Source organism: Ananas comosus, linkage group 11 (assembly GCF_001540865.1).
Source record: "Ananas comosus cultivar F153 linkage group 11, ASM154086v1, whole genome shotgun sequence".
In the NCBI taxonomy this organism is placed as follows: Eukaryota; Viridiplantae; Streptophyta; class Magnoliopsida; order Poales; family Bromeliaceae; genus Ananas; species Ananas comosus.
The window spans coordinates 12915260-12929501 of record NC_033631.1 but is presented as its reverse complement, the minus strand read 5'-3'; the positions used below and the strand labels follow the sequence as shown (position 1 = coordinate 12929501).

General features: G+C 39.8%; 2 protein-coding genes across 2 annotated transcripts; one reads left to right on the top strand and one right to left on the bottom strand.

Moving 5' to 3' along the window:
• On the top strand, window positions 3379-5595 carry LOC109717849 (bidirectional sugar transporter SWEET4-like). The gene is made up of 5 exons (XM_020243787.1): window positions 3379-3624; window positions 4026-4062; window positions 4223-4601; window positions 4818-4937; window positions 5054-5595. Exons 1-5 carry the CDS (start codon window positions 3582-3584, stop codon window positions 5279-5281), a joined length of 807 nt encoding a protein of 268 aa, XP_020099376.1. The 5' UTR covers window positions 3379-3581; the 3' UTR covers window positions 5282-5595.
• Window positions 6220-11239, bottom strand: LOC109717324 (protein NLP3-like). The gene is made up of 5 exons (XM_020243053.1): window positions 11153-11239; window positions 10149-10711; window positions 9442-9489; window positions 8388-9345; window positions 6220-8086 (listed from the first exon to the last, which is right to left on the bottom strand). Exons 2-5 carry the CDS (start codon window positions 10656-10658, stop codon window positions 7137-7139), a joined length of 2466 nt encoding a protein of 821 aa, XP_020098642.1. The 5' UTR covers window positions 10659-10711; window positions 11153-11239; the 3' UTR covers window positions 6220-7136.

The following is a 14242-nucleotide window of genomic DNA, read 5'->3' as shown; positions in this document are numbered from 1 at the left end:
GTATATAGAGGGCTCACAAATTTGCACACGCATGAGACCAGCCGGGCTTATACCCTACGCTAGCTTTAAAAGTGCAGGTCATCCTCCTCAGTGCAGCATCCAACTGACTTTGTCTTCCTCGGGGTTCAATGCATGATTTTATTTCTTTTGCTCTAGAGCTGCCACATCACCAAGAGAAAGTGGACTAGCCATAAAGAAATTGAAAGTGCCCCTCTCTGTATCAACACGAAAAAGTGAACAGTACGAGCGCTTTGCTCCCAGGGCTTAATTTTTTTGCATGACTAGTGCTTAGATTTACTGCCCAAAAGGAGTTGTAAATTTATAACTCAAGAGCCAGATTTTTTCTATTACTTTTATCACTCTTTTCTCCTTTAATACTACTAAAATTTAATAAGGGATCGTGAGATTATACAATCACTTTTTGATGATAGACTTAGCATTTATGTTCCTCACTTCTTCTTCTTTTTTTTTCTTTTTTTTCTGTTTTTCGCATTTTGATTGATTTACCGGTCAATGAAGGACTCTTCTTCGTTATCCAAAACTTGCCCCTACCAGTTTTCATGTGGGCCAAAAGATTCCAATATTGGAGATTTTGGCCAAGGGTTTCCTTACACGTTATCTTACCGCAAAAAAAAAACTAGAAACAATAAGTATGCTTTTTATTTATGCATTAATTCTAAAAGAGTACTATTTTTTTTTTTTTAGGAGAAACTAAACTATCTATTTTATTCATTTCTTATATATGAATTCAGCTAGAAATACAAATCAACTAAACTTTAAATTTGAAATCTCAATACCGAACTTTAAACTTTTAGTCAGCTATGCTAGTTACGATTGGTTAAACTTTATTAGTTCTAGACTTCTAGTGTTTTTGCCTGCCTTATAGTAGAAGCAATAGGTATAGATGAAAAGATTTGATAGCAAGGTATGTACTTAGTTCGAGTTATAGGAAATTTAAGAATCCATGTAAACAAGATTATTACCAAATATAGTATTCTCATGTTTGGTTAATTTCTTGCGGCAATCATATATTAGATTATTACAAGTATAATATTATTGTGCTTTGTGACGTAGACAACTTTCCTAAATTGCTGTATAATTAAAAAATTGTGAACACTAAGTTAAATACATCAGTCAATACTTGTGAAAATTACGAAAACTAAAACTTTAATGTTTTAAAAATTCAAACTTAAATTCTTTATTTGTGTTATTGGCTCAAAATTTTCAATTTGTATTTGAGCTGCAATTGCTAGATCAAATTGTAAATCTAATAAAACTTTTTAATTTAAGTTATGTTCAAAATTGAAATTTTACGACCAAATTACATATTTAAATTGAGTTTACTTTTCTAATTTAAAGGACTTTCGGTGATTTAGTTCAACCTAAATCAATTCGAATTAAAAAATTAAACACAAATTTAAATTTTGAGCTCAGAAACTAAATTTAAATTGTATATTTAACTCTCATTAATCCACAGTGGAGCTTAATTTTTGAACGGATTTCCAATGGTTTAACTAAAATAAACTAACCTTAAATTAAAAAATTAAACTCAAACTCAAACTTTGAGGTCAGATGTTGAATTCAAATTCCATGTCTAACTATTGAATTCAAATTTGGAGTTTAATTTTAAAATTCTAAGGATTTCAAGTGATTTAACTAAAACTTAAATAATCTAAAGTGAAAAAAATGGTGAATAATTTACTGTTTTTATTATAAAAAAAAAAAAATTATAAGCGGTGAATAACTTACTGTTTTTTTGTCCTAATTTTGGGAATCCTAAAAAGGGTGAATGATTCACCATTTACATTTTCAGTGAAAAATTAAATCACTAAATTAAATAAATTATTATAGAAAAAAGAAAAAAAAGCTCTCAGTGCATGTTCCAATGAAGTTGTACTGTATGACATGTTAGGTAGCGTAGTACAAGTCATTGAAAAATGAGAATCTTTTAAAGGGACTTTACGGTGGCAATGATTTTCGCATTTGCTAGCTTTTGCAGCCTGTTAGGACTTAGGACACAGTCATATATATGCTCCTAAATTATTGGGGTCTCCATGAGTTTCTAGAAAAGTAGCAATATCTCTGATCACTTAGCTTTTTTTTTATTCTCTTCTACAGTGTATATAGATTATTAGGTCGGCAATCATTTGGATTTTGACAACGGCGTGTGTGGATCTTTCTAACGTATTAGAATTTGAGTTCGCTAGCTGCTTATAATTTCGATTTAGGAATATGTTTCAATCAATATTGTACATCCTGCATGCCATCCGAATTAAGTAATTAATAATAATAATATATGATGATGCGAAGATTAACCTTGACCTCCATTTTCATGGCTCTGTGAATTTGCTATTTCATCGCCGTTGCTTGCTTAATTACAAATTAACAGGATTGGAATAAAGATATATGTATGATCTTACATGATGATTAATTATCTGTACGTAGTGGAATTAAGGGCCAGTAATTAAGTAAGTGCCACTACTGCAACAGCAGCAGCAGCAGCAGCAGCAGCAGCAGATTAATGGAGAATCGCATTCGTGGATGGAGCCTCCGACAACTGGCTAGCTCCCTGGCATTTCCATTTCCATCCCTAAATTTGATTTGATGTGATGTGATGTGATGCATGCAGCAGGGCATGAATTAATGCTCATCTCCAGCCGCGTAAATGAGCAAGCTATCAAGCAGTTATGGCCAGAAAGTAGCATATTTCTTCCTGTAGCCCCAGCGGGAAGAACTGCTTCCTTCGCCGTCCCCCACCCAACAAAGTAACTAGTTACGTGGGAAGCTAAAACAACGTACACCTGGATCCGAATAAATATCATCTATCTACCTTGCATTTTCTTTACACACACAAAAAGAAGAAGAAGGAATAAGCATGATCAGCACCATTCGCGCGCGTATCATCAAATTAAGTCCCGAATCTTCATGATCAGCTGTACAGGTGGGGGGAAGTGGACGTATCACAACCGCACCACCACTGCACAAAGATTAGATCGATCGATGCACCTCACTTGGCTACAACGTACACACTTGTGTGGTGCATGCAGGTTCGGGAAGCTGGTTAATTTGCATTACCCAAAGATGATACCGACGTATGCTCGGCATACCACCATTTTCGCAAGGTTATGGTATATAACACAAAAATTGGCGATTATATCATAGTGCGGCGATAAACTGATCGACGACGCAGACAAAGGCAATCAATCAACGCGGTATATATATCTAAATCTGAAGTACTGTGTATAAGCCAGAAGTTCGTAAGCATGGTCAAGTGCGAGAGTGCAACGGTCGCTTTCGGACCGTCTAAAATGGTTGGTCGGTGGACCCTTCCCACATTAATTTTGATCTATTTTATCTGAAAGACAGACACCTACGTTTTTCATTAACTAACCTAACTGTACAACTTAAGAAGGAAAGGTAGAGTAAGAGTTTGGGAGGTGGAAAGAACTAGCCAATACACAACCGGAATCTCCTCTATATAAGCCGTGCAACCTCCTCTCTGCTCTCCGCCCCCCATCGCATGTTCTAATTAAGTTGTCTGTCGCGTAAAGTAAGCAGCTTGTTTAATTCTTCGGAGCAACATGGTTTCGGCCGACGCGATCCGAACCGTGGTTGGGATCTTAGGTTCGCTCGCTCGTATTGCTCGATTGATTCTTTGAGTGCTGCATAAGTATGTATATTGGCTCTCAAAGGCTGCGCAAGCATGGCGTGGTCGAGGTTCATAATCTGAATGCATGGTTCAGCCTGCTAACACGCACAAGGCAACAAATAACTCTGCTTTAAACTGTTCGCTAATGCAGAGTGACATATAGATAGTACTCTTGCATGCAGAGCCTTGCAAATATCAGCTACATTAGATATATATATAATACTATCTTACATGCAGGGTCTTGCAATATATAGATAGATCAGCTACATTTTTGCAATTCAGAGGGATATTAAATTAAACAATATTAAGCTCCGCCTCGATTGAAGCTCTTCTCATCCTCGTTTTTTTTTTGGTTTTTTTGCCCTTCTCGGTGCAGGAAATATTATATCGTTGGGGTTGTTCCTATCACCAGTGTAAGTATAAGTATAGCTTCTCAATAATCAGAAACCAAAAATAACTCCGATTAGGCGGCGGCCGTGCCGTGAATATATGTGCACGGTGGTGAAAGGAAGAAAACAGCAACCACCAATTAAGTAGCTAACCCAGAGAGGTTGTTAATTTTCTCCATGCCAGGCCAACCTTCTATAGGATATGGAAGAAGGGAGCGGTGGAGCAGTTCTCGGCGGCGCCGTACCTTGCAACCCTCCTGAATTGCATGATGTGGGTGGTGTACGGGCTACCCCTGGTGCACCCCCACAGCACCCTGGTCCTCACCATCAACGGATTGGGCCTCCTCATTGAGCTCTGCTACGTCCTTCTCTTCCTCCTCTTCTCCGATGGCCGCAAGAGACTGCGCGTCTTCCTCATCCTCGCAGCCGAGGTCGCCTTTGTAGTGGCGGTGGTTCTCCTGGTGCTCACGCTTGCTCATACCCACGACCGTCGCACCCTCGTCGTGGGCATCATCTGCGTCTTGTTTGGGACCATGATGTACGCCGCTCCCTTAACAATCATGGTAAGCCCCTGCATCGGGATTTCATTACCAACATTAATTTGGGCTTCGTGACGGCATATTTTCTGATGTATACATATATATAGCAAACGAAAAAGGTGTCTCTCTTTAATTTATGTCTTTTACTGCTATATATTTTAAATATATACGGTCTGTTCCGACGCTGCAAATATATTACGCGTTGACGAGGGGTTAATTATTCTGTAACTGGCGGCGCAGAAATTGGTAATCCAGACGAAGAGCGTGGAGTTCCTGCCCCTCTACCTCGCTGTTGCTTTTTTCTTAAACAGTGCTTGTTGGACCACCTATGCTCTCATCCGCTTCGACCTTTTCATCACGGTAACAACGGATCTCTTCGCCACTCGCGCTACTTTTGGTTATATATTTCCGCGCTATCCAAAATTTAACATATATTTTTTCATCCTATCCAAAGTTAATTCTTTTTTTATCTTCAGATACCCAACGGTTTGGGGCTATTATTTGCAGTAGCTCAGCTGGTGTTACACTGCGTGTACTACAAATCCACCAAGCAACAGATGGAAGCCCGAAGGAAGATGACGGAGTTGAGTCTGGCAGAGGTGGTGGTGCCTGAAGAGAGCTGCCGCACTAGCACCACCGCCACAACCACGCCAAAATGGCCACCACTCCGACAACCGCAAGATACGAAATCACCCGATGCCTGAGATCATCCCAGTCTAAGCTATAGCCATCTCAAATTTCTAATCCTCCCATTTGCTCCTATTAGCTCTACTACTTTCTATATGTCGAGCTAGCTTTTTAAGTTGCTTGGGCAGCGACGATAAGCCTCGGATTGAACTTTCTAAAGATGGGACACATGTCGGTACTTGCATAAATCCTGCAATCCTATCTTGACCAAGATGGAGAATGTGTACACCTATTTTTGGAAAAATAAACACTCTACTCATCCTACTTCTACGTAGTCCTAGGACTTCACGATAGCTTGAATGGATCAGTTTTGCATGTTTGACTGGTGTGATGAACTCTGTGTTAATGTCTACTTGATACTTCATTCGTGCATAAACCCCAAAAGAGTTGAATACAAAATCGGAATGAATTATTTCTATTTTACTGTTTGATTGATACAAAGTAAAAAATAATAGAATAATATAATATTAATTTTACTTTTAAATATAATTTTATAAAACTATCTAAAATTAAAAAAAAAATTAATACTATTCTCAAGTTAGAGCTATGCAAAAAAAAAAAAGAATTTATTTTAAAATTTTTTATGCAAAAAATTACAAAAAAATGCATAATTTTTTTTTGAATAAAATTGTAATAAAAAATAATATATCACGTTTTTTTTTTTTTTTTTATGATTACAAAAGAGGAAAAATATTGGTATACAAAGAAAAAGAATAGATAAGATGGAGAAACGTTGAGCTGGGCCTGAGGAAAAAGTGAGTGTGGGATGGGATTGAAACTTCAATTCGGACTTGGAGATCGGAATCAATTTGTAAGCTAATGGACTATTCCCATTCCGATTCGAAATGGGAGTCCCAAACCGACTCCTGTGAACCAAACAAAATTAGCAGAATTTGGTCAAACCGATTCCCATTCCGGATCTAAAATATGCGAACCAAACATACCCTAAATGCAATTTTAACTCGCGGAATATAGCTCATGGTCAAAACAATCAGCAACAATAATCCTCAAAAACAAAGGCAAAGGAAGAGAGTTTGTCATTAACTCTCAGTTATCAGGATATAACAGAACCTTTGGCAACCAAGGAACCCCAGAACTTCGAGCACGGTGGAGAGTTCAAATGAAAATTTGAAATCCAAAGGCAGTTCTATTCTGAAGCTTCTGATTCCAAAAGAGGAGCTGTTGGGCAGATTTCAATTTAATGCCTCTTTCAGTATCACTGCTTGAACAATATTTCTCCAAACCAACTTACACATATCGCAAGGTCGAGCATGCCCCAAAACACATCAATTTATTCTGCAATTATTTGATGATGAGAAAGATCCTTCCGATTTAGGATTTACAATCACGATCTTAGGCAAAAACTACGCATTTCGATTCAGGGATACTTGTGAGGCCAAGTCCCTTTAATTTCTACCCAAATTCGCACCCCCCATCAAATGAGATATTGGATGCTGGGATTAGAATCAGGCCGAGATAGAGGCAACCAACTGTTGTAGAAATCCAAGATATGATTTTTATGTGCAATTCATTATCCTGGACTGTTCTGTTGCACGGTCAAAACAAAATTCCTCTACCTTGTATATTGCAATTTTGTTCATCGTTATCCATGGTCTACACCTTCAACGATCCTCCAATTCAGGCCTTCTTGAATCTTCATGAAACATGCCCATAATGCCTTAAATGTGTTATAAACATATAGCTCACAAAAGAACATTTCTCAAGAGATCAACATAAACTATAATTACTCGAGTATCAAAGAATCATAATACCCAGTCGAGCCAAATATGAGCAAGATGGAGATTGTTCACACAAAGAAACATACTAGATCTCTATGACTGTACTGTAAAAGCTACAGACTTATACTCCTGCTCAATCTCCTGAACTCTCACAAGAGCTCCCATGGTTCGCGACAATATCTTGTACCAAGAGACGGATCACATGAGCTCCAGACAATCTTGAAATCTCTATGCACTCCTCCAAGTCAGCGTCACAAGAAAGCATGACCCACTCATGATCGTCATCCAAGTACTTGATGTCAAATGTACCCATCTCCAACTTCAATCTCTTTGCAACTTCCTCTTTCACTGCTATGATGCCATCATCCGGATGCAGCTTAAACCTAATTATATCATATTTATAGCTGGCCTTTATAGTAACAGTCCTTTCTTGTATAGCTGTGTGACGTAATATATTAGAAGGTGCAACGGCTGGCTCGACCTGCTGACCGTCCATAGGAGCATTACACAGGTTACTCAAATCCTTTGAGCTTCCTGAATCCCTAATCAGCTTCCTGGGAAGCTGTTCTTGAGTATCAACATCAGTAGCATAATGAATTGGTTGCAATGGAAATCTCGAGGCAGCAGTGGTATCAGCCCCTTGTTTTATCTGAGTCTTATCCAAAAGGACTTCATTGGCTGGACTTCCTTGACAAGAACCTTGGGAAGTGGGAGCATTCATACTACCTTCGGAGGAACTACTTGACTTTGAGCTCTTTGAACCTCTAACATCATCCAACCGAGGACCAGGTTGTACATTAATTTCATCTTTTTCTGGCATTTTGAGTGGCAAGGTGTCCTTATCACTCTCAATAGCTATATTAGTTTGGGATCTATCCAATTTTGCAGGACAAGATAAGGAATCAACAGCAACTGGAAGTGGGCATGGAACAGAGGTTAAGTTGATGGTTCTTTCTATACCCTGAACTGACTCGATTACATGTTTCAGCTTGGAAAGGGAGCGGTTGACCTTATTGATCTTGCGAGATGGCCACCTTGAAATACCATACTGACGGCAGATACGCTTCATGGTTGTAGGGCAAACTGCGAACAGCAGAGTAAGTTAAGGTTAGAGAGGTTGCCTTATAATGATAGAACAGACAATAGAGTAAAAAGTCAAGCAAGCAAGACAAACAGAGAGGAGGTATGGTGGTTGCATGTAAATAATCTCATAATGAATTTAATTTGAAACTTGAGAACAGAAATAATGCATAGTCCATAGTAACAATGTACAAAGAAACATACTGTTTCAGCAAGTGAAAATCCATATACCTCTGCAATAACGGAAATAACAATGGACAGTAAGCAAGGTTTTGAACATCAATTTTAAAGTCAAGAAGCTTACCACCAAGGCTCTTTGCAGCATCTTTCAGACTCCCAGAAAAATATTGCTGGAGAACCTCTAAGCTGATCAATTTTTCTGCTTTCCCTCTTTTCTTCCCAGACGGTCTATTGTTTTTCTTGCTAAGTACAGTTCTAGATTCCCCACTTCCGCTATGGTCTACAATTATGTTACCATCTTTTTCAGCACCTTCATCTGACGCACAAAGCTGCTCCCGTGAATCATGAGATGCATTTCCCTCGTTATCGGAATCATCATTCCCTTCAGGGATACTAGTTACAGGAAATGTACAAAGATAATTATCATCACTTGGATCTAATATACTCTTTGGTTCTAATTCACAATCCTGATTAGCAATTATGTCAATGATTTCAAAAGATAGTTGTTGAGAATTCATATCACCAACAACCTTTAGACTGTGAAAACACTGTCTCATCACAGTTGCAATGGCATTCAACAAAGCCCGTTGCTCTCTAATATTCTTACACTCAGAGGGGAGGAAGAATTCCAATATGTAATCATCATTACCCGACAGTGTACTTTGTAAACATACAGCTAGACAGCCGCTTAAACCAAACATCCGAGCGTAATGCACGAGAGGATACTTGCTCTTCGAGAACTCTTGAATGTCAGTACAGAAGCAAGGCCTGCGAGTTTCAAATGCTTTTCCAGCCACCCCTTGGCCCTTCTGTAGATGGTGTTCCACACAACCTTCTCTAAATCCCCACATATGGGCATCAACTACATAAAATGCCACATCTGTTGTCGACATGCACACTTGGCCCCTGCAACTTCCATCGAAGCTCAAACAGTTCCTTATTGAGCCACCGCCTTGAGCCAGAATAGTGCGATGCTTGCACGGAACCCAAGTCTGAGCGAGAGGCAGCTTTTGGGATTCACAGACTACAGTCAGTATTTCAAGGATCTCAGCCAGGGCAGCTTGGCGTCCTTCATTGCAAATCTGGTTCAGAGAAAACATAATACTAATAAATGATGATTAGAGACGAAAAGATTAATTGATCTACACATCTACGACAGTTTGGTTTTGATAACTCACTCGCAGGCTTGGATGGTCCAAGATTTCAAAACTCTTCAGATTTACGGCCTGCAGGAAACTTCACTTATGTTACTGATGTGGGAGATTGGAAACTATTAGGGTATGACTAGCTCAGCAAACTGAACAAAACTTGAGCTTAATAATAGCAGAGAAGTCATCAAATTCTAAAGAAATCCTAAAAGAGAAATCATATAATACAGTATTTACTGATGCAAGGCAATTATTTACAGAGCATTGAATTTTTCTCCATCGCAGAGTAATGATGTAAATATTTGTACGTTCCTTAATAAGATCGAGCATTCCACTTCACTGCATCTGCTATTAACAACAAAACTTATAATGCTCATTTTCGTTTGGCTATACATTCAGCAGTGTGTATCTTATTAATGAACTGCAACTTATAATGCTCATTGTCGTTTACCTATACATGCAGCAGCGTGTATCTTATTAATGAGCTGCAAATGAAATCACTCAGTGCCTTACAGTGGTGTGTATTCATTACTTATAACTTCATATTTTAGTGTTCTCAATGCTTGACAATGAAATTTGTCACTCATACGACAACACAGATATCAGTACAGTATGCAACCCATATTTTATTTTATAACATGATAGGAGAGCAACGACATTCTGACACACAAAATAAGCAGATCACCAGCAGGGAAGAGCGAAACTAGAGAAACAGCACTATTAGATAGCCAGTTTACCTCAAGAGCTTTGCAAACTTTATCAACATCATGAGCATAATTAATCTTCTGTGAAGTCATGATTAGCTCGACCACACCGAGACAAGAATGACCGGAAGGCTCGAAAACAGGCAAGGCCAAAGTTCCCCGTACATTGTAAAGGAGGGCATGATCAAGACGCAGATACTCCTTGCTGCTATAGTACTGTACATTCGGCGTCCACTCGGGCAGTTTTTGCTTAAACACCCGACCCGGTAGCCCTAGATATCCGCCGTTCTCTTCGTCAACAGAGAAAGTGTACATCAAGGATACCGTCCTGTACTGAAGAAGTTTAGTACGGGGAGGATCGAGGACAAAGGGCTGTCCTGAAGTGGTGAGAACGCAGCGATTTCCGTTCTTAACAGGGGCCCATACTTGGACCAATACTTGCTGGCCTGTTGATTCCTTGAAGTACCGAAGTGCCTGTGTCATCCTCTCCTTTATTATACAAGAGGCGTCAGAGTTGCCGTCCAACGCTGCGATCTCGAGCATTTTTGAATTCGCATTGGTCCTGTCAGTACGTGGAGTCGCAATGTCCGAGTTACCTGACACTCCACATAGTGAATAATTGTGAGAAGGAAGGCGGAAAAAAAAAAATTTTAAAAAAAAAGGGCCGACCTCGAGTGACACCAAGCAATAGAAAAGATATATTCGATCGAACAAAGGTTATTATCAATTGGCACACGACCACCATAATACAGTGGTCATTTCGCCGCGCTACCAGGGAAGGAGGAACGAAATGCAAACAAAACAAAAGTTTTGCTTGCAGCTTCCAAACTTAAGAACAAGCAGATCTTAATGCTTAAATCTGAGTTTTTCGATAGCAATCGCAACTTATGGCTCCGTCTAAGACGAACACAGAGGGTCGACAAAAAATGGACATGGATTGCAAACGAATCATACTGCGAAGGACTAATTGATACAAAAAGCAGCAAAGAGATCCGATGGAACGAGGAAGCCGAAGCGAGAGGATCGCGGGAGCTCACCGTAGAGGAATCTGAGACAGTCCTCGGAGATCTCTGGGGCCCGGTTGTCGTCGAAGATCCAGAGGGGAGGCGAGGGCGGGGGCGTCGAAGGCGTCGAGGTCGAGGTCGAGGTCGAGGTCTATATCCATGGCGAGCTCCCTCTCGCTCTCCGGTGGCCGCGGCGTATGGCCCCACATTAAGAGGAAGAAGAAGAAGAAGAAGAGGAAGAGGAAGAGGAAGAGGGGAATGGGAAAATACTTGCAGTATCGGGATCGGAGAAGAGAAACGATGTGTGCACGCAGGAGAGTGGAGATTCCATCCGGGGGAGGCTGCATTTGTTGCTCCGCCAATGCTAGCGGTAACGGTAACAGGTGGCGTGGGGTGGTCGCTATCAGGATCCGCAAATTCCCAAATACGATAAATGGATGGATAATAGGGACGATTGTTGCTGACGTGGTCCGACGCGATCGGTGGGATCGTACTCGGATTCGAGAACAACTGTGATCGTAGGGTACCTGACGTGTCAACTCCCCGGGTCCGGGTCCGGGTCCGGGCCAGGGTCCGGGTCCGAGGAGGGAAGGAAGTAGTTTCTTATTATTACCACCTTTAATTAAATTTAATTAATTATACCAGTTAACACAGGAAGCTTCTTATTGGCGGGGGGGCTTTTTGCCTTATTTTTCAGATTTTCGACGCCGTTGGACCCGGCCCATGTTGTTAGGAAGTCAGAAGGACGCCAATAATTAACTCAACTATCTTTCAATTCGCTGGATAATAATCCTCCGTACTAATTGCAGTGGGTGACAGAGACCCAAAAAAAAAAACAGAGAAACAAATAAAAAATTGCATGAAGATAATAACGAATCTTTTCTGACGCAGAAATAGATAGAGAGAGCTAATAAATTTGCAAACAATAAAATTTGAGATTTCAACATTTTTATGTATAAATAGCTTTGTATAATTCGGACCAACAAATAGAATTATTAGCTCAGATAACGAGCCTCATTTTAGAAATCCTTTTTTTTTTCTTTTTTCTTAAATAAATAATTATATATTTGACTTTGCAAGTTGCTGAGACAAGAAAATACAATCAATAGTTTTTTTAAAAAAATAGATTTTTTTCTTTTTGACTAAACAGAGAGAGAAAGAATCAACTATATGATAGAAAGCAACAACTGTGCGTTGACTTTCTAAACTCAATTTGATGTCTCGCTGGTTGCTAAAGCAGAAAATAGGCGCAGTCAGGAATAACGACTAAACGACATGAACTTATTAGCTGGTTGCATAAACTCTTCTTTTCACTTTTACAGGATCATACACCTGTAAGAATGCCCATAAATCTGCAGTATTAGATGTTGATTGGCTAATCAATATATTGAATCATTCATTGATCTATATACAAATCAATAGCCAGATAGAAAGCAGGTGGTGAGTAATCCGAGGACTCAGTGAAGGAATGGGAATTGGGAACTCAGTTCAAAAAATACACGTACCTCTGGACATATCCAATTCACGCCTTTGCGACGGCACGTGTCTTACACGATTGCACCGAGCACGGTAAGATACAAACTGAATCTAGGCGAGTGCGAGCACAGCAAGGGGGACCACGAACCAAACTCATGGGGGAGCACTTGGCCGGCCGATAAACAGAGCGTAGATGTGGCGAGAGCCAATGGGTGGAGGACACTTGAGCAATGGCTCAGTGCTTAATAAGCAAATTAATTCGAAGCTTCCAGAACACTAATCCTTTCTGGGAAAAAGACACTATCACTTATCATCCTAAAATAGAATTTTCAAGCCCTTCCAGTCCAGCACTCTCCCTCGAGTACTGTTGATTTGGTTGAGAGTTCGTCGTCTCACAGAAAAAGTGTTTTGACCGAAGGGGTGTCGAGGAGCCTGGGAGGCTCGAGCAGTCCAATGTCTCGGCCCAAAAACTATCATTTGGGCCTTACACTACGTTTTCTTCGGCAAGCACCGAGTCGAACTGCAATAACGAACCAACATAAGCCCAAACTGATGCCAATGTCTCTCGCTCGACCCAGGTGCAGGCCCACTACTGGATCTGGAACAAGAGCAATTTGTGGGTTTATTAAGGTATCGAACTTTAGGGCTAAACTTGAGCCTCATCTGAGACACGGATGATTTGCTCGCCAAACTTCAATGACTTTTGAGATTGTTTAGAATTTTAAAGGAACACGGAACAAGAAGGAACGGATCGATTGAATTGTCCACAGTTAGCATCACGCTCTTATAGGTCGGGTTCCATGCCTGATCTACTACTGCTCACTAGGAAGGGAAAACATTCAATAACGAAATATAAATAAAAAAAAAAGGGAAACATTTTCCTTTTGGAAAATTCTCCACATCCGGAGCCTCGTCAGACCATTCGCCTTTTTAAAATAGTCTAGAAGGAACGTGCCGCATGCTTTTTCTGTCTATTTCTCGCATGTTTATAATATAATCTTATTGTCTTAGTTTGATTAGTCCAACATGGAAGCGCAAAGCGCGTAAGCTTCGCCCTGGCCTTTATCATCATCATCATCATCATTAGTAACTATCAATCCACAAAACCGTCAGTGGCCTCCACCGTCCGGACGTGGGGCCTAACCACGACTAAAAAAGATGTTCGCAGGAGGTAAGGACGAAGTCGGCAATCGTGATCAGGACCAGCAGGCTTTCGCTCTCTAGATCTTGCCCTTCTACTCTGTTCTATATCTTATATATTTATCCATATTTATCCAATAAAATTAATGTTAAAGCATCGCCGAAAGGCAAAGAGCGTGATCTGATTTGTGAATACTTTACCTGATGTTCGTTTTGACAAGCTTCCCGTGGTAAAATTTACTTTAGAAATCATGGTTTTAGACACTGTAAATCATTTTGTGTACAAGAGCGATGTAATCAAAGCTACATACCTCAAAACGATGTTGATAATTTAGATTACTATAATTTTTCTTAACAAGTTTTAGGCATGATGCCTAACTGCAACTTTAGTACTGGAAAATTAAACAATCAATATGTTGTTATATGTATAAAAAACCGACTTGTCAAAATTACCTATTTTGTAGAAGTGTAGAATGAATCCATGCCATCTTCGAGCATGCGTGATAA

What these genes read in the sequence shown, in the direction of transcription:
- LOC109717849 (XM_020243787.1), top strand. Translation starts at nt 3,582, where the DNA reads ATGGTTTCGGCCGACGCGATCCGAACCGTGGTTGGGATCTTAG. An exon ending in GGGTTGTTCCTATCACCAGT is followed by an intron (nt 4,063 to 4,222) that starts GTAAGTATAAGT and finishes TCTCCATGCCAG; the next exon opens with GCCAACCTTCTATAGGATAT. An exon ending in GCTTCGACCTTTTCATCACG is followed by an intron (nt 4,938 to 5,053) that starts GTAACAACGGAT and finishes TTTTATCTTCAG; the next exon opens with ATACCCAACGGTTTGGGGCT.
- LOC109717324 (XM_020243053.1), bottom strand. Translation starts at nt 10,658, where the DNA reads ATGCTCGAGATCGCAGCGTTGGACGGCAACTCTGACGCCTCTTGTATA. An exon ending in AAGTTTGCAAAGCTCTTGAG is followed by an intron (nt 9,490 to 10,148) that starts GTAAACTGGCTA and finishes AGTTTCCTGCAG; the next exon opens with GCCGTAAATCTGAAGAGTTT. An exon ending in TGCTGCAAAGAGCCTTGGTG is followed by an intron (nt 8,087 to 8,387) that starts GTAAGCTTCTTG and finishes TGCTGTTCGCAG; the next exon opens with TTTGCCCTACAACCATGAAG.